General features: G+C 34.7%; 3 protein-coding genes and 1 pseudogene across 4 annotated transcripts; 2 read left to right on the top strand and 2 right to left on the bottom strand.

Annotated features, from left to right (window-relative positions):
- The first annotated feature begins 8,411 nt into the window (after nt 1-8,411).
- On the top strand, nt 8,412-9,305 carry LOC123213451 (RING-H2 finger protein ATL8-like). Its single transcript, XM_044632889.1, has one exon. It carries the CDS (start codon nt 8,533-8,535, stop codon nt 9,112-9,114), a length of 582 nt encoding a protein of 193 aa, XP_044488824.1. The 5' UTR covers nt 8,412-8,532; the 3' UTR covers nt 9,115-9,305.
- Nucleotides 9,306-12,676: 3,371 nt separating this feature from the next.
- Nucleotides 12,677-14,838, bottom strand: LOC123211291 (annotated as a pseudogene).
- Nucleotides 14,839-15,649: 811 nt separating this feature from the next.
- Nucleotides 15,650-18,259, top strand: LOC123223546 (mitochondrial phosphate carrier protein 1, mitochondrial). Its single transcript, XM_044646747.1, has 6 exons — nt 15,650-15,937; nt 16,061-16,410; nt 16,506-16,549; nt 16,950-17,164; nt 17,252-17,376; nt 17,843-18,259. The coding sequence occupies exons 1-6, from the start codon at nt 15,815-15,817 to the stop codon at nt 17,892-17,894; spliced, it is 909 nt and encodes a 302-aa protein (XP_044502682.1). The 5' UTR covers nt 15,650-15,814; the 3' UTR covers nt 17,895-18,259.
- LOC123223552 (eukaryotic translation initiation factor 6-2) lies at nt 18,154-22,565 on the bottom strand. Of its 2 annotated transcripts, XM_044646762.1 has the most exons (9): nt 22,370-22,564; nt 22,245-22,298; nt 22,051-22,147; nt 21,881-21,966; nt 21,700-21,744; nt 19,608-19,738; nt 18,805-18,915; nt 18,405-18,708; nt 18,154-18,367 (listed from the first exon to the last, which is right to left on the bottom strand). In XM_044646762.1, exons 2-8 carry the CDS (start codon nt 22,252-22,254, stop codon nt 18,451-18,453), a joined length of 738 nt encoding a protein of 245 aa, XP_044502697.1. In that variant the 5' UTR covers nt 22,255-22,298; nt 22,370-22,564; the 3' UTR covers nt 18,154-18,367; nt 18,405-18,450. The 2 variants fall into 2 exon arrangements, with proteins under 2 accessions (XP_044502697.1, XP_044502690.1); XM_044646755.1 differs by having other exon boundaries at nt 18,154-18,708; nt 22,370-22,565.
- Nucleotides 22,566-23,883: the final 1,318 nt, after the last annotated feature.

Genomic DNA, 23,883 nt, shown 5'->3' on the forward strand with positions numbered 1-23,883 from the left:
TCACATATGGAGTATCTCGGATACATCATTAGTGCTATAAAGATAACAACAAACCCTAATAAGGTGGAAGTTGTGCAAGCGTGGCTTGTTCTTAGGACTCTAAAATAATTGAAAGGGTTTTTAGGACTACAAGATATTATAGAAGATTTATCAAATGATATGGGTAGATTACTAGGCTATTAACAGAGCTCTTGAAGAAGGATTCCTTCCACTGGACAATAGTGACACAGATTTCTTTTGAGCAACTTAAGCACTTTCTGAGTACAACACCAATGTTAGCCCTTCCTAACATGAACAAGTCATTCCTTATTGAAGCGGATGCTTCCAACTCTAGCATTAGGGTAATTCTTATTGCATATATTATATTAGCAAGGTTTTTTTCCCTAAGAAACAACTTCTTTTGACATATGAAAATGAGATGCTAGCCATTTTGTTTGTTATCTAGAAATGGGAGCACTGTATCAAGAATCAACATTTTGTTATAAGGATTGACCGCCAAAGTTTAAAGTATTTGTTGGAGCAAAAAGTAACCATTCCTTCGTAGCAAGCGTGGTTGCAAAGTTAATGCAATTCGATTATACAGTTGAATACAGGAAAGGAAAGTAAACATAGTTGTTGATACACTATCCAAGGTACCTGTATTGGAAGTTCATAGCTTAACTACTACCATTTTACCCACTGAATTGATGGAAAAGATTAAAGAAAGTTGGCAAAATGATGATTATTTAAGAAAGCTCATTGCAACTAAGGAGCAGAATTCTAAATCTTATAACAAATTTGAATAGTAGAATGGACATCTTAAGCGAAAAGGCAGGCTGGTGATAACTAATTGCCCATATTTATAAGAACAACTACTGCAATTATTTCATGATTCCTCTCTTGGTAGACATTCAGGGGTTACTACTACTATAAAAAAGTTGACGTAAGTGGTTTATTAGAAAGGGATTTGAAAGGTTGTGAAGAATTACATTCGTAGCTGCATTACTTGTCAACAATATAAGCCTGAAAATATAATGTAATACCCTCGGGTATGTTCCAGGGGCAATTATATCTTTTAACCATGTTTGAAAATATTTCCAATTTTAAATATAGATATATATAGTAACATGTATGTGTGTTTTTAGATATATATATAAATATATAGACATATAGAAAGAAAAAAAAAAAGATAAAGCTTAGATATATAAAGAGAAAAGTCAACAAAAATGGCATCTCATACCATTTTTCCATCATTCCCTTCCATATTCCAGTGGCCACCATTCTTCATGCCTTTTCTTTGTTTTCTTGAAGAAAAAGGAAGGATTTGAAAGAGTTTGGAAGACAAGAAAGAAAAGAAAAGGAAGCACTTGGAAGCTTTGGTAACCAAAGATCTCCTTCCTTTCCCTTTTATCTATGTTTATATGCATGTTATGTGAATATGTTAGTGTGTTTTGGTATTGATTTAAAGTGGTCTTGGTAATAAAGGAAGCAAAACAAAGAGAAGGAAGTCAACTTGCAAATATTTGGCTTGAAACAAGGTAAGGGGAATCATCCTTGATATGTTGCATGTTTTAGGCTTTTGGTTCCTTGGATCTATGTTATAAATGATGATTTTGAAGTTGAGAAATGTGGTTTTGCCATTTGGGATGTCTATGTGTGTGATTTTGTTCATGGCAGAAAGTTGTATAATATTTATAGTTTTTACCACTGAGTTCTTCCCATGTTTTTTCTGCCTTATCTGATGAATTATGAGTGCTATTATATCTTGTTGCAAAGCTATTTGAATCCTATTTCCAATGATATATAGCTTGTATGAATTAGAGATCATTTGGACTATTAAATATTGTATGAACCAAAAGGACTGCTTTACCAAATAAACAGAGGAGACAGTTTTGCCACTGATTTCATCTCACGTTTTGACTGTCTTATCTAAGGATTTATGAGTGCTATTATATCTTGTTGGAAAGCTATTTGAATTCTCTTTTCAGTGATATATATATATTGTATGAATTGAGGATCATTTAGATTGTTAAATATTGTATGAACCACAAAGACTGCTTTACCAAATAAACAGAGGAGGCAGTTTTTGCCACTGACTTTATCTCACGTTTTGACTGCCTTATCTATTGAATTATGAGTGCTATTATAGCTTGTTGGAAAGATCTTTGAATCCTCTTTTCAACGATATATACCTTGTATGAATTAGAAATTGTTTGTGCTATTAAATTGTATGAAAAAGAAAGTTGCCTTGTTAAATAACTGTTCTATTAATAGTATTTCGTAGTTTTGGGCAGGAAAGAGAGAAAGAAAATGAGGAGAAAAAGGAAAGGAAGAAGAAAGGAAATGAAAGAAAGGAAAGAAAAAAAGAAAAGAAAAGAAGAAAAGAAAAAGAAAGAAAAGTAAGAAAAAGAATTTAGGGGTCGTCTCAAGAGTAATAAACTTAGATGGAAGCAAAATTAGTAAGATATAAGACCCGCATGTATGCTATAAATTATAAGGGGTTACTTTACACTACACCGCCTGCAGTAGGGCACGTTCGCAGTAGGACACGTCCGTAGTAGAACATAGACCCCTAGTAGGGTCCGCTCGCAATAGAGCTCAATTCAAATTCAGAAATAGTGTAGTGAAAGAAAGAAAGAGAGCTCGAGCTTAGAAAAGTGTCAAATCCCTATAGTTAGCTTCCAGAAAGTATCAAATAGACACCATATGGGACAAAGTATGACCCAAATAGTAAAGAATGAACTAGATTACCCCCTCAATTTCTTATGGGGGGCTATGAGTTAGGTTGAGTCTCGAAAGTGAGTTAGAACAAGAAAGAGAATAGTTTACTTAATTCTTTCCGCTTACTGAGTGTTTTTATCACTCACTTCCTTTTCTTTCAAGATTGCAACTACAGGTGATCGAGGTAGCTGCAAGGCAGAGTCAGGTCAGCGTAGGTAGATCCGATTGGAGCAGGTTATCTCTGGTTTATATTACATGCATGCAGTGACATGTTCTTGTCGACTTTTGACTTTTTGAGATTATGGTATAGTTGCATATGATTACTCCCTGTTTTCAGATGCTTTCAGATGAGTTTTCATATGAGTATATACATTTTTTGTTCGCTTCCAGATTTTCATTTTTCTTGGAATACTTCCTAAACACTTTTAATGATGTGTTTATTTTAAAGTATTTTAAAAAGAAAAAAAATAGACGCTACGAATATTAATTCATAACATTTCTCCTTTGGTGGGTAGTACTTCTAGGGAGAGGTGTTACATATGACTTTTCCTGGTTTGTTGTAGCCTCTTCCAATGCCTTCAAAAGTGTTCACAAATCTAACCATGGACTTTATCGAAGGCTTATCGAAGTTGTAGGGAAAATCTGTTATCTTTGTCGTGGTTGATCGCTTAACTAAGCGTGGCCATTTCATGGGCCTCAACCACCCTTTTTCAGTACAAATAGTGGCTCAACTTTTCTTAGACTATGTGTGTAAGTTATATGGCAACCTAAGTACAAGTACTAGTGATAAAGGCATAATTTTTCTCAACAGATTTTGGCATGAACTTTTCAACTTGCAAGAGATTTCTCTTCAATACTCTACTACCTACCATCCTTAACTGAATGGTCAGACTGAAGTGATGAATAAATACTTAGAGGGGTATCTTAAATGCATGACAGGTGAGTTTTCTAGCTGTTGGTTTCAATGGCTTCCTTTGGCAGAATATTGGTACAATACCAATCACCATTTTAACATAAACATGTCTCCTTTTGAGGCATTATATTGGTATGCTCCTCCACTCCATGTTTCTTATTTCCCCAAGGACTATATAATAATAGAGGTTGATATAATGATAAGGATTAGAAAAGCCACCATCCAGATCTTTAAGCAAAACCTAGGAAGAGCTCACCATTTCTAGATTGGGGACTTTGTCTATGTCAAGTTATAGCCTTATCGACAAGTGACCGTTCATCAAGGAAATCCAAAATTCTAGTTGAAATACTTTGGCTTTTATCAAGTTGTGGATGCTATGGGAAAGGTTGCCTATAAGCTGCAGCTTCCTTCAGAGGCCATGATCCATGATGTCTTTCATGTTTCACTTTTGCAGCGTGCTTATGCTCAAGTACAAACTTCTCTTTTTTTGCCTCTTTAGTTCCAACATATCCTCATGTTATCCTCAACAGAAAGCTTATCAAATGTGATCATGCTCTAATCATTAAATTATTGATTCACTGGCAAAGGAAACCTATTGAAGCTACTACTTGGGAATTCTCGGACGTGATCAAGCAACGCTTTCAAGACTTCTACCTTGAGGACAAAGAAGCTAAGGAAGGGGAAATTGTTATGGATTGAATAATTCAGAGCTATTATAGTGGTGGCAGAAAGATGAAGATATGAAGTGTTAGTTGGGCGTGAGACAGTTTCATTTTGTAACTGCATTTTTGTGTGTCTTTTAATTGTATGTAATCACATAATACGATGTCGTTGTCTTGTTAATTGTAATTATTTCATTGATACGATGTTGTTCTATTTATATGGGCGATGTCTTTAATAATGGGAAAATAATGAAGTAATTAGTTTTTTGGTGCAAAACTCGTGTTCTAATTTCCCTCATTCTATTCTATAATCTCCCTCTACATCTTGGAATTTCTCTATTCTTGATTTCAAACATGACTTCATGCATCAAACTCTTAGGGAAAGTATAACCCCAAGCCCTTCAATGATGCACCCTCAAGGAGGACATAGACAAGTCTCAAAACTACTGATCACTCTAGACACTCATACACTTGTGACAACATTGAGGTGCCTAATAATGAAGCTAATCCATTATCATCCTTGTCACCAACAGGCAACTCTGTCATAAACATGGATGAAAATAATGATGGAAAATTGAAATAATTGAACCCAATGGGGAAGATAACAACAATAAAGGTAACTTGTCATTTGTGAAGCCTACAAGCATTGGCTTAAGTATATGATGTTGTATATATCATTTTTTATGAGGAAAAGTTCAATAATTAACATGAAAGTTAGGTAGATATAGTAAAATTTATGCATATTAAATCTTATTTGTAAACTTTGAAGGGAAGGCTTTGTTTTAGACCCAATTTTTGCTTTGTTATCGAGTTAGTGAATTGGATTAATGAATAACAGACAACAGCCATCTAAAACATCCAGCAACATGAATGAATTCTATGATAATAGAAGATTAATGATCAAAATGATTTCAATCACAAATTCGATAAAGGTTTTGTAAGGAAGGAAAGACTTCCTTTCTATCAGATCACTTATAATATGTGGAGTGCACCCATGTAACATCCCTCCCCAGAAGTACTACCCACCAAAGAAGAAATGTTACGAATTAATATTCGGAGCGTCTATTTTTTTTTAAATACTTTAAAATGAACGCATCACTAAAAGTGTTTAGAAATTATTCTAAGAAAACTAAAAATCTGGAAGCATCTGAAAACATGGAGTAATCCTATACAACTGTATAATCATCTCAAAAAGGTCAAAAGTCAACAAGAACTTGCGATTGTATGCATGTAATATAAACTAGAGATAACCTGCTCCAGTTGGATCTGTCTTCGCTGACCTGACTCTACCTCGCAGCTACCACGATCACTTGTACCTGCAATCATGAAAGAAAAGGAAGTGAGAGATAAGAACACTCAGTAAGGAGAAAAAATTAAGTAAACTATCTCATTTCCTGTTCTGACTCACTCTCGGGACTTAACCCTACATCATAACCTCCATAAGAAATTAAGGGGATTATCTGGTTCATTCTTTACTATTTGGGTCATACTTTATCCCATCTGGTGTCTATTTGATACTTTCTGAAAGTTGACTATAGGGATTTGACACCTTTCTAAGCTCGAGCTCTCTTCTTTTCTCTCACTACACCATTTTTGAATCTAAATTAAGTTCTACTAAGAGCATGCTCTACTGCGAGCGGACCCTACTAGGGGTTTATGTCCTACTACGGACATGCCCTACTGCAGGTGGTGTAGTGTATAGTGCCCCTTCATAATTCATAACATGCATGCGTGTATTATATCTTACTAATCTTGCTTTTATTTAAAACTATTTATAACTCACCAGACCATACTCTTGAGACGACCCCTGAATGTTGAGCCCCAATTTCCTTTTCTTGCTTTTCTTTCTTTTTTTCTTCTTTTATCTTCTCTCTCCTTTCCTTCCTTTCCTTTCTTTCTTTCTTCTTTTCCTTTTTCTCTCCTTCTCTTTCTTTCTTTCCAAAAACTGTAAAATACTGTTTACAGGATTGTTCATGTGGTAGGGCAGCCTTCGTTTTCATATAATTTAACAGTCCCAACAGTCTTTAATTCATACAAGCTATATATCGTTGAAAAGAGAATTCAAATAGCTTTCCAACAACCTATAATAGCACTCATGATTCATTAGATAAAACAGTCAAAACGTGAGATGAATTCAATGGCATAAAACTGTCTCTACTGTTTATTTGGTAAAGTAGTCCTTTTGGTTCATACAATACTTAACAGTCCAAACGACCTTTAATTCATGCAAGCTATATATTATTGGAAAAAGGATTCAAAGATATTTCCAACACATTATAATAGCACTCATGATTCAATAGATAAGGCAATCAAAACGTGAGATGAAGTCAGTGGCAAAAAACTGTCTCCACTGCTTATATGGTAAAGCAATTTTTTTGTTCATACAATTTAATAGTCCAAACGGTCTCTAATTCATACAAGCTATATATCATTGAAAATAGGATTAAAATAGCTTTCCAACAAGCTATAGTGGCATTCATGATTCATCAGATAAAACAGCCAAAACGTGGGACGAAATCAGTGGCAAAACTGTAAATATTATCCAACTCGCTACCATGGACAAAATCACACACATAAATACTCCAAATGGCAAAACAACATTTCTCAACTTCAAAATCATCATTTATAACATAGATCCAATGAACCAAAAACATAAAATATGAAACATATCAAAGATAATACCCCTTACCTTGTTTCAAGTCAATCTTTGCAAGTTGGCTCACTCCTCCTTGTTTTGTTTCCTTTATCACCAAAGTCACCTTAAATCAACACCAAAACATACTAACATATTCATATAACATGCATCCAATATATATAAACATAGGTAAAGGAAAAAGGAAGAAATCTTTTGGTTACCAAGGCTCCCAAAGTGCTTCCTCTTCTTTTCCTTCCTTATTTATCTTCCAAAACCCTTCCAACTCACCCACTTTTCTTCAAAAACACAACAAAGAAAGGGAGAAAACTACCTTCTTCTAGAAGAGACGAGAAAATGATGGAAAAAGAGTAAAAGTTGCCTTTTTTGACTTTTCTCTCTGTATATATATATTTATATACTTTTGAATATATATATATATATATATACTTTTGAATATATATATATATATATATATATATATATATATATATATATATATTTGTTTTTCTTTGTAATTGCTTTGTATATAACACACACACACATACATTTCAACATATAAATTTAAAACTGGAAATGTCTCAAAGTATGATCAAAAAACACAAATGCCCCTGGAACGTACCTGAGGGTATTACAACCCAGAAGAAACATATTCAACTATCAGATGATTCAAAAGGCTGAGGTGCTATAGTTTGAGTTTTGAAATGGTTAGAGCACTTAAAAGATGCTTGAAACACCAGACACTGGTGGTTTCATGATTAAGATTACATGTTTCCTTGTTTAACACAATTACATAAATTTAAAACTGCACAAAACCCACATAGCATAGTTTTTCTAGTTTAGTTTAATTAGCAAAAGATTATCTTTGGAAATCTGTTGGTTACCTTACCCTTGATAGCAATGGTGTACTGACTAGGCTCATCTGATGTCTCACCATTTATAGTACCATAAATAATAGTGGAAGCATTAACCCATTTACCAATTGGACTGTGATTGCACCAATACCCTCTTGCTATACTTTATCTATATCGCCTAACCTTTTCCAAATCCATGATGGAGATTTGATGTGAACCCAATAACAATGGTCAAATTTCAGATCATTTTATCTTTTATTTTTCTTCTTTGGATAACAATGTATTGGATGACAGGTCTAGGTATTTTGTTGAGAGTAAAACTCCAAGAGGAGAGTTTGAGAAAGAGAGAGAGGGGCCTATTTGCCAGACAATGCACATGTAAAATTACCCAGTTGGTAAAAACATCAGAAAGAGCACCTGCCTTTGAGATTGTCACTGCTTTACTAATTCTGTTACTAGTCTTCTCTTAAGGCAAATTTCATTAAGTATCCTTTTCAGGTTAGCTGTACAATAGAAACAAGTCACATATTCCTTTCAAATCAATGGCTGATTTGCTAACACTTGTTACCAGAGTTATTTCCATTTTCAAAGCCATCTTACCCAAAAAGTTATTTTCATTAAGCAGATCAGTCTGCCTGTCAAGTGATTTTTATCTTCCTTAATCTTCATTACCCGAAAGATCAACTCATAACCCAAATTTCAATTCTGCTATAAATACATGCCCTTCAGTTTACTCTCTATTCAGCTTTCATCATCAACTTATTAGCAACAATGACTGGTTTCTCAAGAGCTCTTTTATCCCACCAAAAACCCTTTTCATCTGCAGCTCCACCGTCTGACTCAGTCACTTTACAGGAGTCAGAATTTGTGTTGGTTCTAGCTGCTCTTCTTTGTGCTTTGATATGTGTGGTGGGTCTAGTGGCTGCAGCCCGCTGTGCCTGGTGTCGCCACCGCAACGCTAACCGTCCATCCTCAGCAGCAAACAAAGGGGTTAAAAAGAAGGTTCTGCGGTCTCTCCCCAAGTACACCTACACCAAAACCACAAAGCTGGCAGCATTATCCTCCGCCGAGTGTGCAATTTGTTTAGGCGAGTTTGCTGAAGGAGATGAGATGAGGATGTTGCCACAGTGTGGCCATGGCTTCCATGTTGTTTGCATAGACAGGTGGCTCGCTTCACACTCCTCTTGCCCTTCATGCCGTCAAATTTTGGTGGTTGCCCGGTGCCAGAACTGTGGTCAGTTCCCTGCTGGTGGACCTTCTGCCGCCTCTGATGGAGGAGCTTCTGTTACCCAGCCGCAAGTGAAGGCCGAAGATGATAACAACAACAACAATAATAATTGGTTCTTGCCTTGAATCTTAATCAGTATGAGAAGAGAGATGTACAGGTAATCCTTCATTTTACTTGGCTGATGAAATGAATTGTTATGTTCTCAGTTAGAGGATCATAAGTTCATATGATCTAAGTGTTAACATGTAATTCTGTGATTGTTATCAGAAATTGTAATGATTTAATGATATTATAATAAAGTTTAGCACTTTGCTTATATTTTTTATTACTTTATTCCCACTTTGGATACCAGAACATGAGGTTTACTGTAGAAACATGACTTCAACTTTTAATTTATTCAGCTTCTGTTTGTCCATCTCTCACTCTTTTTATCTTTATATAACTTTTCACTACAACTAAGCCTTAATGTATCAGGATTGTGATGATCATTACACTTGTGAAAAGATTTTGTCCCACCCAAGGTTTGGGAAAGAATAGTTCCAACCCCTTGAAATTGGATTCTTAAACAACAGATTTCCACCTTAAACCTAACTCCAATGCCCAAAAAGGGACATGACACTGTGTCCGAAAAGAAAATGATCACAGTACCCCCGACTGTTTAACTTTTATGAAATTATTATATGATTTTATCACCCCGGGATATTAGTGTTGCACCGGCTAGCTTGGTTCCAAAGTCAATTAGGTTCAATTTAATTCGATTTGAATCTATTTAGTTTAAATTTAAAGCAAATTTGAGATAAAAGATTTGACTCATTTTGAAACCAAACTGAGTTCAAGCTAAAAAGAGTTCAATTTGGTTTGACTCATAAATTAGACAGATGACTTGATTCAGTTTGAATTTGACTCATAACTTGATTCAAATTATGTTAAGTAATTATTAAACAATATTGTTTTATTAATGAGACACAAATTCAAATAATGAATTTAAACAATAAATTCGAGTCAAAATCAAATCAAATCAAATCATTTTTATTCGAGTTAAACTTACGCTGAAAAGTGTTCAGGTTCGGTTCGGTTCACATCTACCCCTATAGGCTATGGGCATTGACAATTTGGTCGGATTCAATAGTTAGAAGGTCTACTAAGATCAAAACCCAAAAGGTGCGATTCGAAGGCTAGAATTGTCAAAATTGCACCAAACTAAAAGTGGATTTAAGCAAAGACAAACTCGAACAAGAGTTATCTCAAGCTCAGTTTGAATCTAAAATTGTCAGTTTTAGATTAAGTTTAACTTACTCAACTAATAAATAGTTTCAATAAAAAAGAAAAAGAAGAATAATTAAAAAAGAAAAAGGAGAATAACTGCCAACAAAGTGAATTCTACTAAGTAATACCAACAAGTCGAGAAAATTCAAATTAAACTAAATAACAATTTAAGTTTGAATAACTCAAATCGAATTTATCACTACATCAAATAGATGCATGATGATAAGATCATATCTTTTAGATATGATTTTATCATAATCAAAGTCAAAAATATACTATCTCAGAAGATCACATCTATCTAGTTTGATTCTAATCCAATCGCATCTTTTGTTGTGCAATTTGGCATCTATGTAGGTGGTTTTTTTTCAAATTTTTATTTTTATATTTTTAGTAAAAAAATGATTGTCATACCCTTGTACTGTTAGTTTTTTTTTTTTTCTTTTTTCAGAAGACTTTGGATTTTAGATTGATGCTTAAAAATTAAGAAATTGAGTGCGGTTTTGTCCATTTTTGAATGAAAAATAGTAGTTTGCTTTTTGTTTATTTGTTTCATCTTTAATGATTAACATCTTGATTATCTGACAACTTTGAAAAAGACAAAAGAAAGAAAAGGCAACAGAAAAGAAGATGCCATGGCTCTATCCATCTGATGAATCTTGCCAAAGACTAGTGGGATAGAGCAGTTGTTCTTCTTGGATTATAGCTTACAGAAGACCTGAATTGTAGATTAAGATAACTCAATCCTTCAAGGGTCCACATGCTTTCATATATGAGTGAATTGCAAGTTCCCACCCAAGATTTGTCCTAAAAACGCTTTAACCGTTTTATAGTATAAATCACACTTTTCGACTCAAAATTTTTCAAATTCAGGGTGTAAAACAAGAGTGGTCCATGGGCTGTCAATGCCAAAATGGAAGTGTTTTCCATAATGTTAAGAAGTCGCTTGTCAACCAGTGCAAGCACAAGCCCACCAGGCTTAGGCAAATTGAGTGTTTTTATCTATCTCTTTGTTTTTGGTCATCATTTTTTTTTTTTTTGTGACAGCGATAACTGTTGGTAATGATTTGAAATTGAGAAAAAGTCAGGGTGATGATGACTTTGAGAGTTTTATAAACTTTTATGTGTTAACTGTGTTAAAAGTTAATGAGGATGGAAGGTGAAAGTGATTTTTGGAGTTGGAAATTTTATCATGGCCGTCTTGTTGGGTAGAGATCAATATTGAAGAGGCCAAAAGACTATTTCCCACCGAAATTTTATCTCACTGTTAAAATTATATCTGTAACAGTTTAAAAATCTAGATGTTTACTTATGAACTAACTTTTATTAGAGACAAAAGTAAAATTATTATTTTACTACTAAACCTTAAAAATTTATATCATTTTCCTCCCTAAACTTAGAAAATTAACAATTTTTTCTCATAATTAAATTTTGAAAAATTATATTTCTCTCTTAAGGTTTCAATTTTTAAGGTGAACCGAAATCAAACCACCATAAAGGAGGATGTCGACGAAGTTTGGCAGAGAAGAAGCTTCATCCGTCAACACATTGATGACTCTGGATGACTAAGAGTTATCCAGAAGCTTCACCACTTTGTTGTCCAAATATAGACGACGATGCATCATCCAGAGGCGTAACGAAGGAAGCTTCTTCTCCATCGAACTTCGTCGACACTCCTCCTTTGCGATGATTGGATTTCGATTCACCTGAAAAATTAAAATCCTAGAAGAGGAAATGCAGCGTTTTAAAGTTTAATTATGAGAAAAATTATTAGTTTTCTAAATTTAGAGAGGAAATTACATAAATTTTTTTAGGTTTTAGGGTTTAATGATAAAATAACGATTTTACCTTTATCTCTAATAAAAGTTAATTTATGAGTGGATATTTAAATTTTTAAACTATTATAGATATACTTTTAAGATTATGTTAAAACTTGGATAGGAAATAGTCTTTTGGCCCATTGAAGAATGGAGTCATTGTTGCCAATGGCATTAGGGTTCAGTGGTGGTGGTAGCTGTGAAAGAGATGTGACTGTGGGTAATGGTTGAGATGTGATGGCTATGACAAAGATACGTATTGCTGAAGGAGATTTTTTTTTTTTATTTTAGGAAAACAAATCATTCTACTGTTTTACTGTAGATTTTCCATTAACAACGTTAGAATTTGGATGGAAAAGTTGTGATTTATGTCTTAATGGGTGAACAATGTTTTTGAGCCCAACCTTTAGCGGGAACAATAATTCACCCCACACACACTTATACATGCATGCCAGAAAGAAAGGCCAAGTATTTGATGTAGATAATTTAATTCACTCGGGATTCAACCTGTGCATTTGTACGAGAAACAAAAGTGTTGTAATTATCTCGTGGAGTAAATGTACTCTTTCCTTGGTCAATCAAATCATCATTTTAAAGGTCACTAAGATGCACAAATTCTATGGGAATCTCATATATTCATGACATTTTTCTCTATCAAATACCTTTCTTGCTAAGCTGATTATCTATTTAGACATCACTTGTTTTTCCAGTTTTCCACCTACTTTTCTAAACATTCTGAGCATCCACAACAACCATATCTTCACACTCGGATGCCTACCACTATCCTCATCTCCAACTAGATCAGGGCTTGTCAACCATAACATTATAAGCACACCTACTACTTTCAGTGTCACAATCAGATATTCGGTTTTGCCAAATTTCACACATGGTAATAGCATCTTAGATCAAATCAAGACCCTCTTCTTCATCACTGCTGCCTCCAAACATAGTAGCCATTTTCATAGCAAGAGTTGCAGCCATTTCCCTCCTCTGAAAGTCAGGCATCGACCTTAAGTTGTTACGAATATTCTTGATCTCAGACATCAACTGTTCCAAATCCTCAAAGTCAAAATGTGTGCCCTTATCCAATTCCAACGCTAAATCAGGACCTCCTGCATTTTGTAACACTTCATTGTCTATCTCATCAACAAATTCAACCCTCGAAGTTGAGGGTTGCAGCCCGCCATTGTTGCCACTGGATACATTCTCTTGGCCATCTTCTGAGACTGTATTATCAAGACTAAGTGAACCCCCAAGTATTTGGGAATTCACTAGTACCGTTGGCTGAAACCCACACTTCATCTGTGTCACCCCACGGCTCAGCTGAACCAGCAGAGAGAACTTCATAGTCAAATTCAAAATCAGATTCTTCTTCAGACAACTCTGGGCAGCAAGGAAGAGAACAGTAAGCAATGTTATTGACAATTGAGAAGTTAAAAGTGAATGGAAGTGGTGTATAAAACCTTCTCTCTCAGGTAATGATGGTTCAGATATCTTATCACCAGCTTTTAAAATCATTCCAGGCCACATATGAGCAGAAAGAGCATCATAGAGACGTTGAACTCCTTGTGAATCGCCATTGACTGATAAACCTGTCAAGAACAGTTTCCGTTATCGTTTATGTGTTTATATGCTGCCAAATTTTGAAATCAAAGTAGAAAACTAACTGATCCTAGTTCTTATCCACCAAAAGCAAATAATTCATACAAAGGCACAAGGGAGCCTTACATTTGTCAAAATCAACATTAGAAGCACAAGCTTCAACATATTCAAAGTTATGCTCTGCACACCATTCCAAACACGACCTCCTCCTAATCTCCCATGATGGTTCTTCATCCCCCAACAAACTACTTCCTTCAGTTTCAGAAATTCCATATTGACTGAAATCTGGACAAGGATCAGCAGAAGACTCTCCCTGCTTCAGCAAACGCCTTCTGTATTCAGCATGAACCGGATGACCTAGAAGACAATCCACTTTGTTCCCAATGCACAAAAGTATTTCAAACTTCTGAAGATTAATACCAGACACCCAGTCCTTGAGAGAGATTAAAGTTGATAGCTGAACATAAACATAAAAGAAACAGTCATATTAATTAATTAACACATTACAACAACCTCATTAGCTAACTCTAAGCATTCGCAATCAGAAGAATAATAATGATTAGTTGGGTGGCGGAGGCTAACATCATTGAGGTCAAAAACCATGACTAGTGCAGCCAACTGGTCGAAAAAGGGAAGAGAGCCAATAGAAAAGTCGTCGTGTAGATGAGCCATCCATACTGAAACATCAGCAGTATAATACTTCGTGTTGATAGTCCACCTGCGAGTAGATACCCATTACACACAATGCATAATAAATGTTTGTAAAAATTCCAAAAAGAAAGTTCGAATTAAAAAAAAGAGAATGAATACCCATGAACTACTAGTTCAGTTGAAGAATCAGAACCTTCTTCAAGATCAACGGAAAGCAATCCTACAATTAAACAGATAACAAATAATTACGAGAACAATTCAATCCCCCACATAATTAACTCAATCGAATCAATAAATCAATTTAAAAAAACAAAAAAAAAGATTATTACGGGAGATAAGAGTGCGTTTTCCGACGTTGCAGGATCCGATAATCAAGATGCCGGGTCTCGTCTCAAGAGGGATCCGATCTGTCTTTTCCATGCTACACTTCCCCTCAAAACCTTGACCTTCTTCGTAATTTTCCGTCTTACCCCATATTCACTCAAAGTCGTTTTGACCCTTCACAGTCACAGATAGCAGTTTGCACAGGAATTTAAAGTCGGGGCTCTGCAAACTTCTATCAAGCTCAATGTTGTGAAGCCTGGTTATGGCACAATTGGGCTCAAGACCCAAAAAGTAACCGAACCAATTGTGGCTGGCCTCTAATCCTTTTATGTAAACACTTGCATAATATAGTATTATCATAAATTCATTTTATTCTAAATTTGTTATCAGTATAAATTTGAATACTAATTAGGCAGAAACTCTTATTCCCGCCAAAGGTTTAGTGTAATTCTAAACTTTTATCTATAAAATTTTAAAAATTTAAATATTAACCCGCCTGTTAATTTATTTATTATTATTAAAAATAAAAACGTTATTTATTAATTTTATTTTAAAAAAATTTATCTCATTTTTTTTACCTTTATTTTTAAAACTAATTATTTCTATTTAACTTAGTTTTAAAAAAATATTTTTTATATTTTCTAAACTTTTCAAAGCTAAAGTTTAAAAAATTGTATAAGACTTTCTAAGTTTTTATAGTGGCAAAAAAGAGGAAGAAAGTGAAAGGAAATTGGAATCTCTAAATTATAAATAAACCCAAACTATAAGGGATGATTTTGCTACTAACAAATAAAAGTTTCTCATTGTCAACAATGGTATTAGTAAAACCCAAACAAAAAGACAAAACCACCCCTGATCAATCAACTTGACTCTTAATTAACCATGTCCGTTGTTGGGGGACTATTCTATCAGTTGAAAATATAAATGTCCTACAAGATAATTGAACTAGTCCATATGAATTAACCGACCATTCACTCAACATTTGACTTGTCAATACGGAAAATGTGGAGCAGCTTTGGTTTTCACAGAAAATCCCTCCGTTGTTAAAGTGTATTTTGCTTTTCTTTTACTGCGGCAGCCTCTCCGGGGTTTTGGGTTTTGCAAGACACAAAAAACAAACAGGAATGCTTGTGCTTAAGACTTGGTGAAGTGAAAGGAATATAGAGAGATGGTGGAAGGAAGAAATAAAGAGAAAAGTTATTATAGGGTTTGCGCCATTGGAGGAATGCTCAGTTCTGGTGCCACCCATGTCGCTCTCACTCCTCTTGATGTCCTCAAAGTCAATATGCAGGTACCTTTCTTCTCCCTTTTTTTTTTCGTATTTCTTTGTATTTGCTATTCTTTTCATCTATGGCTTTGCAATGTAAGTTTTTATATTCTTTTATGATATAAAGATCCCTGCATTTTTCTGTAGGTGTATCCCATTAAATATAACAGTATTGCTTCCTGTTTCACTACATTATTGAAAGAGCAAGGCCCTTCTGCCTTTTGGAGAGGTTGGGCCGGCAAGTTCTTTGGTTATGGTGTTCAAGGTGGTTGTAGATTTGGTTTATACGAGTACTTCAAGACTCTTTATTCTAGTGTTTTAGGGGACTGCAATAGGAGTTTCGTTTTCTTTATCAGTAGTGCTTCTGCTGAAGTGTTTGCCAATGTTGCTCTTTGCCCGTTTGAAGCCATTAAAGTCCGGGTTCAAGCACAACCCCATTTCGCGAAGGGTTTGGCTGATGGCTTTCCTAGGCTTTATGCATCAGAAGGGGTCTTTGGGTTAGTGATCCACAAGTAGAATAACTATTTAGTATTTCATGTTTCTCTCCTGTTGTGGGGATCTTACAATTTTTTGTTGCTCTTGTTGGTTGCAGTTTTTATAGGTGGCTACTTCCTCTTTGGGGCCGAAACCTTCCGTGTAACTACTGCAGTTTCCTTCACCGTTGAAGTTTTTCTTTTCCCTATCTAATCGGTTATTTATAGTTATCAATCAATCCTTAATTTAGGTGTGGAGGTATTTTATCAATTAGTTTTAATTTGGCTACCCTGGCATCTCCATGAAGCATCTGTTATAGAATATGATCTCTTATTAGGAAATGAGCTACATGCGCAAAATATTGAAAGATACATTTCCCCCTTTGTTATGTGTTTTGACTAGGATTTTGGCCCAGCATAATTTCTACTGAGGTTCTACATGGAAACTTGTAGATTTGCAGCTACCCACTCTCTTAAATGGCACCATATGCTTGATCATTGAGCACATATTGTTTGAGTGCCCTTCAATATAAGTATCAATTAACTTCAGATTTTTGCTGCAGTCTGTATGGTTATGTTCTCCACATTTGAGCATTCTGTGGACTTTTTGTACGGTAACATCATTAGAAAAACAAAGGCAGAATGCTCAAAAACTCAACAACTTGGTGTGACATGTTTAGCTGGCTATGCTGCTGGAGCTGTTGGTAGCTTTATTTCTAATCCTGCTGACAATATTGTTTCCTCTCTTTATAATAAAAAGGCTGATAATCTCATGATGGTATTGCCTCTGGGCTATTTTTACATTTGATTCCTCTCGTGCAAAATCACAACATTTTAGTTTTTAATTGCACTTTCTAATGAGTAGGCTATCAAGAAAATTGGGTTCATCAATCTGTTTACCAGAAGCCTTCCTATCCGGATAATGCTCGTGGGACCAATGGTGACTCTGCAATGGTTTTTCTATGACACTATTAAAGTTTTAAGTGGCTTGTAAGTGTGTATTTCTTCCAGTTTTTACTCTCCTATCATTTAGAAACTATGGTTAAACTGCCATTTTCTTTGAATTAAAATCATTGCACCAGGAAGGCCATTTTTTTAATGGTTAACTGTTTTGAGCTTTGATCTTTTTTTGAACTGAATTCCCTTTGAAATAACAATAGGAGGAACTATATGGGGTAGCAAGGGTGATTCCTCTGATGGAAGGAATCGTTTTCACTTTTCTGGTCTAATAATACAATGAAAAGCTTCATTAAAATTTTAATCGAAGTGTGGCTATTAATCAAGTTAGGATTTAGAAGTTCAATGCAATAACCATGCCAAACTGATGGTCTGTTTTTCATGTACACCAGTTGTTCAGCCCTTTTGAATCGTCTGCAACATAGAGTTTAATCTTATAATTTTTGTATTTGCTTCTTGCCATGTTTAATAACAAAAATATGGCATCTAACCTTTACAGGCCCACAAGCGGAGAAGTCACTGCTAAAGAGAAAGTAGATACAGAAGCCTGAGCTCATAGAAAGGAGTCACTGTCTACTGATAGCACACAAGTAACTGCAATATAGGACAATCGCTGTTGCTGGTAAATTAGTGATATTTGTCTTTTCTGCCATACACATGCTTTTAACTTAACGAGTTTACAACATATTACCTTCAATCTCAATGTAAGAAGAATTTGATCCTCAGACTTCAAACTGTGACTGATATTAACATGTTTTGTTCTACATAGTCTGAAACTGAGTTCCATGTATCACAAAAAGTCCAAGCAGATTATCCAACTATACTTTATTACTTGTAACCTTTAGAAAACATGCAAACATTTTTCTCTTTTCAACTACAGGAGTTCATGAATGCTTGATCTTTTGGTTTTGTTCAATCACTAATGAGTTACAAACTCCCTTTACACATGACTCCATGAGATTTTTAAACGTCCAGTGCCAGTGGGGAAAACAAGGTTATAACAAGCACAACAAACGTAACCAACTTAAAAAATCTAAGTGGCTTCACCTCCATCATTGGTAAACAGTTGAAGACCAAGGGAAGACTGTGATGACAAGAATACGAGTCTTAGACATAAGTGTCAATTAAAGATTTCCTCATCTCATCCACAATGGCACTAGGTTGAGCTTCCCTCAACTTGAAAACACTCTCAATAACGGATAGTTCAGTTGCTGTGGTGTCTGATCCACAAAATGCTGTCCAGTCATTAACAGTCAACCCAGCAGCGATCACTTCACTTCCACGGTTCACTGTCCCAGCCACCAAAGGTACTTGAAGAAGTGTTGAAAGTTCATCCAAGTCTTCAATGGATGTATGTGGGTGAACCTACTCCAGGGATAGCAGAAAGTTACCTTGTTAGAAAGACACAGATAAAATGCTTTTCACTAGTTGCGTTAAGTATGGAATGTATTTATGTCTTACCAAGCCACCTCTATTAGAGAAGGTACAATAACTACCCACAAGGATGTTACCAGCTATTGTCTGCCTGAAAACTTCTACTCCAAGAACATCTGCAATCAGTTCCTCAGTTTCCTGTTAAAAACAAAAAATACATTAATGCAATTGCAGAAAGAAAAAAACATTATATCATAAAAGGGCTCCATATAGCTTTAATAACCTTTAGTCACAAACATTGTATTATAATAGCAGAAATTTTTTCACTTCTCAAACAATAAAGCCAACTTCGAAAGCCACTAAAATTTTCATCTCCCTACAATCCAACTTCACATGGGACCTAACAGGTAAGGATTTCTCGATAAAAGTAATAAGTTGTTTTTCCAAGGCCATTCCAATATCTATTCAAAGGAAACGGAATTTTCATCAGACCATTTTGTCCGACCTAAATAACTACACCATCCCCAATAAAAGTTTCAGTAAAGGCTTCTTCAGTGGACTTTGTAATGAACCCATTTCGGTGTATTTTAATTCTACTTTCAAGTTAATGAAATCATTATCTTTAAGGACATTCACCAAGAGATTAGGTGATCAAATTTAGAATCTAAAAGGTAAAAGTTTCACTATTATTCCTGTGCTTTCTAGGCAACGGAATACTGTAATTGTGATCTTTATCTCCCAGAGATAGAAGATAATGACGATCGTCGTACTTTTTTAGGAGAAAGGTAGCAGGGAAGAAAAGGACAAAAGAACAGCTAAATACCTCGTGTAACAATGAAGTCTCAATTCCAAAGTAAAGGCAAACTAAAAGAGCTATGTGGTGACATTACCCTGTCAAGATCGGTGTGTGCAAGGGCAACATGGTCATTGCAAGCTATGCAATTCCCAAGGGCAGATAGCCTCTCTTCAATACGCTGCACAACAACTTGGTCAGGTAGACTGTTTCTCAAGTGTTGAAGCTCTACAACAACAATAAGGAGTTAGTTTGATAATATGAGAAACCCATTATTTAAAGGGAAAATAACATGACTTCATTATGTCACTATAAGAAATTCTGCATTAATGCTTGTAGCAGTATAATTAAAGCAATTGACAGCACTTCCAGTAATGCTTATCATTCAGTATTCATTCAATTATATAAACACACAAAGAGCTTTATCATTCACAATATCAAATTCAGAAAGGACAAGAATGGGCCATTCTGAAGTTCCCACTGCTGTAAGATAGATGAACTGATTAAGAAGTTTCGTACTTCCCATTAGAAACTATGAATTGTGGCTTAAAGGTATACCTAAGCTTCATAGAGACAATGACACAATCAAGTAAGACACCAGAAAACCAGAAGAGTAGTGATTTTCAAGACCGTTCACTAGTTGTCTCACAATTATAAGGTCAGATACATAACACCCAAACTACCTAATATAAATGATGTCCTTTATTTTCTTTCTTGAGACTCCAAAAAAGAAGACAGTCATTCACACCACAATGTTCATCATGGAACCACTCACCAGTGCACACCAAAACAACTTTTGCACCTAATACCAATGACATTTCCAACCATATTTAATCAATAATAGCAATGTAACCAAGCAAGTTAGTATTTACAGTAGAGAGCAACCATGAGTTTGTAATTGTTTAACACCCAGAAAAGATTAAAAGGCAAGAAGCTTTCTGCTTCCTCTTCACTTCTGGTTCATTTTTTTTTTTTTAATTTTATAACACACTATCAGGAGCATATTCATAAAAAAGACTATTACATGATCTATGAGCTCACCATGATCTTTTCCATTGACAATCTTAATCAATTGGTTCTAATCAAGCCAATTTAAGCCCGTCACACAATGTTTCAAGGTTCATCATAAAATTGCATTTCTTTTCTTGGTTTTTTTTTTCCAATTTGGTTTCCCTTAGCAAAGAAGTGAGAATTCAAAGCTAAAGTTTTACTTATATAAAAATGCCACCATATTACATATGGACGCTCCATTTATTGACATGTGGATGTTCAACGGTAAAACACATATTCTCCCTTGCATTTTCTCTAGGCCAAATTTAATTGCTTTACTTTAGCATGTAAACGTGTGAAAGATCTACAACTATAGAACATTTTCCCTCTGATTTCCGGCTCTTCAAATAACATCAACAAATTACAAACTCTAATGATAGAGTTAGGTAGTCATAAAGATAACCATAATCATATGTCACCACTGAAATAAAGATTGCAAATAATATGTTACTCTAAGTGGTTTACAAGTCTACCACATTATAACCCTCTCCTTCAGTAAGTAGAGAAGCAACCAAACAATCAACTTCATCTCATGTTGAGAAATATGAGTTGATAAAAGCAAAAGGTTTCATATCAAGTTGAGAAGACATTTTTTGATCAAATAGGTGACTTGGCTCAATACAGATCCACTTGAATAGAATAGAAAAGCTTTGCGCCTTTCCCCTGCTTTCACCAATTCAGTTCACTTATATTAATTTATTTCATAACATGATGTCACGTTGTAATTAATAAAAGAATATCAAATTCAAAAGAACGTTACAAGTGAAAGAGGAAGAAGCACTAAGCCTTAGCTCTTATTCATTTTGGGCATAAATTGAATTGCATTGAACTAGTATTTAGAGTTTTAGAATCTTCTACAGCAGCCCATAATTCCCACTGGTATATCGCCAAAGCTTTTAAGCCAAGAATGCTTTGCCTAACTAAAAGCCAATCTTAAGCAATCAGCTGCCAAACGCTTGCTTATTAACACACCTCATATGACACAAATTCTAATAGCCTTAAAAAATATTATGGTATTACTCATAATGACATTTAATCAAATAAGAAAGCAAACACCATCAAAAGAGGCTAATCACTACCTCATTAAGGATAAAAACCTTACAAAAAATCCTTGTGAAAGTAAATTAAAGAACAATCACCTTGATCAGTGGTAGTGTGCGGCAATAGAAGCCCTTTTTTATTTCCTGCAGATAAAACCAAAATAGAAATAATAATAAGAAAGTATGATGTATAAAAAGAAAAAAAACTATAGTATCTCACATCTCCAGTGATTTCGAAGTCATGTAATTGTCCCACATATTAAACATGGGAAAAACTTACCAGCACAGAGCCTCCCAATAATTCTAGTGCCACCAATCGATGTTTTAACCACAGGAATAACATCTGCTAACTCAGCTTCAAATGTGCTGTGTACACAGAAGACTCATTAAAATTTCATACCCAGACAAATAATTTTTAAAAATGAATAATAAAGATAAAATAAAGGGCACCTGTAGAAGCTTTCAGAACCTCCGATTGCGACCAAACAGTAAGCGTTAGTGAGCTTGGAAAATACACCAACCTCACAAGAGTTCTCAAACATAAGTCCTGTTATACACACAAACCAACGAAAGATGTTATTTCGAAAGCTAAAGATTTGGAAAAAGATCAAGAATTTATTTAAGCAGCCAAAAAACGAACTTACTAGTAGCCATGATTACGGATTAATTCAAAGCAGAAGCGCTAAAAGCAAAAAGGTCTGCGATAACCATAAATATAAATTTATGTCAAGAAAATCAAATAAAATTGAGACTGAATGGGAAGATCTACCTTCGACGAATATTGGAAAATTTGTTATCAAGATTCGGTTGTAAGGATGTTTCAAATGCTACGTCGTATAGAGCAGAGGTGGTTTTGCTGTGTTGTTTGTTTAAGGCGGGGATAGGATGGAGAAGAGCGACCACACTCGACTTGGGTCAACCCAAAACCCTAAAATACTATAATCATTATTGAATCGATAAGGAGCATGTGTACACAAACAGCAGATTAGTATCCTTACTCAATCAACAGTAAATATATACACATTTATATATATTATTATATAATTTAATAATTTTAAATTATAAATAAAATAATATTTAATCTTATAATAAATAAATATATAATAAATATATATATCATTGATAATTAATGAAATATTATTATTATATAATTAAATATTTTAAATTAAAAATTAAAACAATATCAAATATCAAACCATCTAATATACTAACCAGAGATGTCAATGGGCAGGGTCGGGCTGGCTCCGGCTCGGCCCATCGGGCTAATGGGTCATGTCGGGCCTAAGGCCCAAACAGTAACGGGCCTTCGGGCCGGGTCGGCCCATTAAAATATAAAGGCCCAAGGCCCGACCCATATAATAACGGGCCTTAATGGGGCCGGGTTGGGCTTTAATCGGGCCGGCCCAGCCCATTTAATCAATTTTTTTTAAATTTTTAATTAATATTTTTAACATAAATTTTTTTCAATTATTAAAACCGATAACAGTATCCCGAATATTTAATTTATAATCTCTCACTTGTGACGGAGGAATACTGTAGTTATATGATGAAAAATATTATAAATTGATAACATAGTACAAATAAATTAATTTACATACGATATAAATTACAAAACATAAATAAAATATATCTACTATATAATATTTATCTACTCATCTTTTATATTTAAATCTTTGAATTCTTCAAAAATAAATAATTATTATTTACGAATTTATATATTTTTCGAAAGAGAGTTAATGAAATTGAAAATATAATGAAATAATTGAAATTGAGTGATTAAAAGATTTATAAATAAAAGTGAAAATAAAAAGAAATAAAATAGATTTATTTAAAAAAAAAATTTTAAATTATGTAGAGGCTTCTGCCTAGCAGAAGCAAACCAAGGCAGAAGCAAAAATTTGCTTCTGTCGCAAGGCAGCTTTTGCTGCCGTTTGCTTTTGCTGCCTTTTGCTTATGCTGCCTAAGAAAATATATATATATATATATAAATAGTATCGGGCCGGGTCGGGCCAACCCTTAGGCCTAATATTAAAGCCCTAGGCTCGCCCGGTAGGCCCATGGGCCCGGTCCGGCACTGTAGAGTGTCGGACGGGGCTTTATCGTGCTTGGGCCTTTTTTCGTGCTTCGGGCCGGGCCTCCATTTGACCCGGCCCAATTGACGTGTCTAATACTAACATATAAAATTACTAGCATTTGTCTTTGTAAATTATCATATAATTATATAATCAATTAAACATTTGGTTGGTATAGCTTTAGATGTATCTTAATGCTTATTAACTCATT

Source organism: Mangifera indica, chromosome 1 (assembly GCF_011075055.1).
Source record: "Mangifera indica cultivar Alphonso chromosome 1, CATAS_Mindica_2.1, whole genome shotgun sequence".
Lineage (NCBI taxonomy): Eukaryota > Viridiplantae > Streptophyta > Magnoliopsida > Sapindales > Anacardiaceae > Mangifera > Mangifera indica.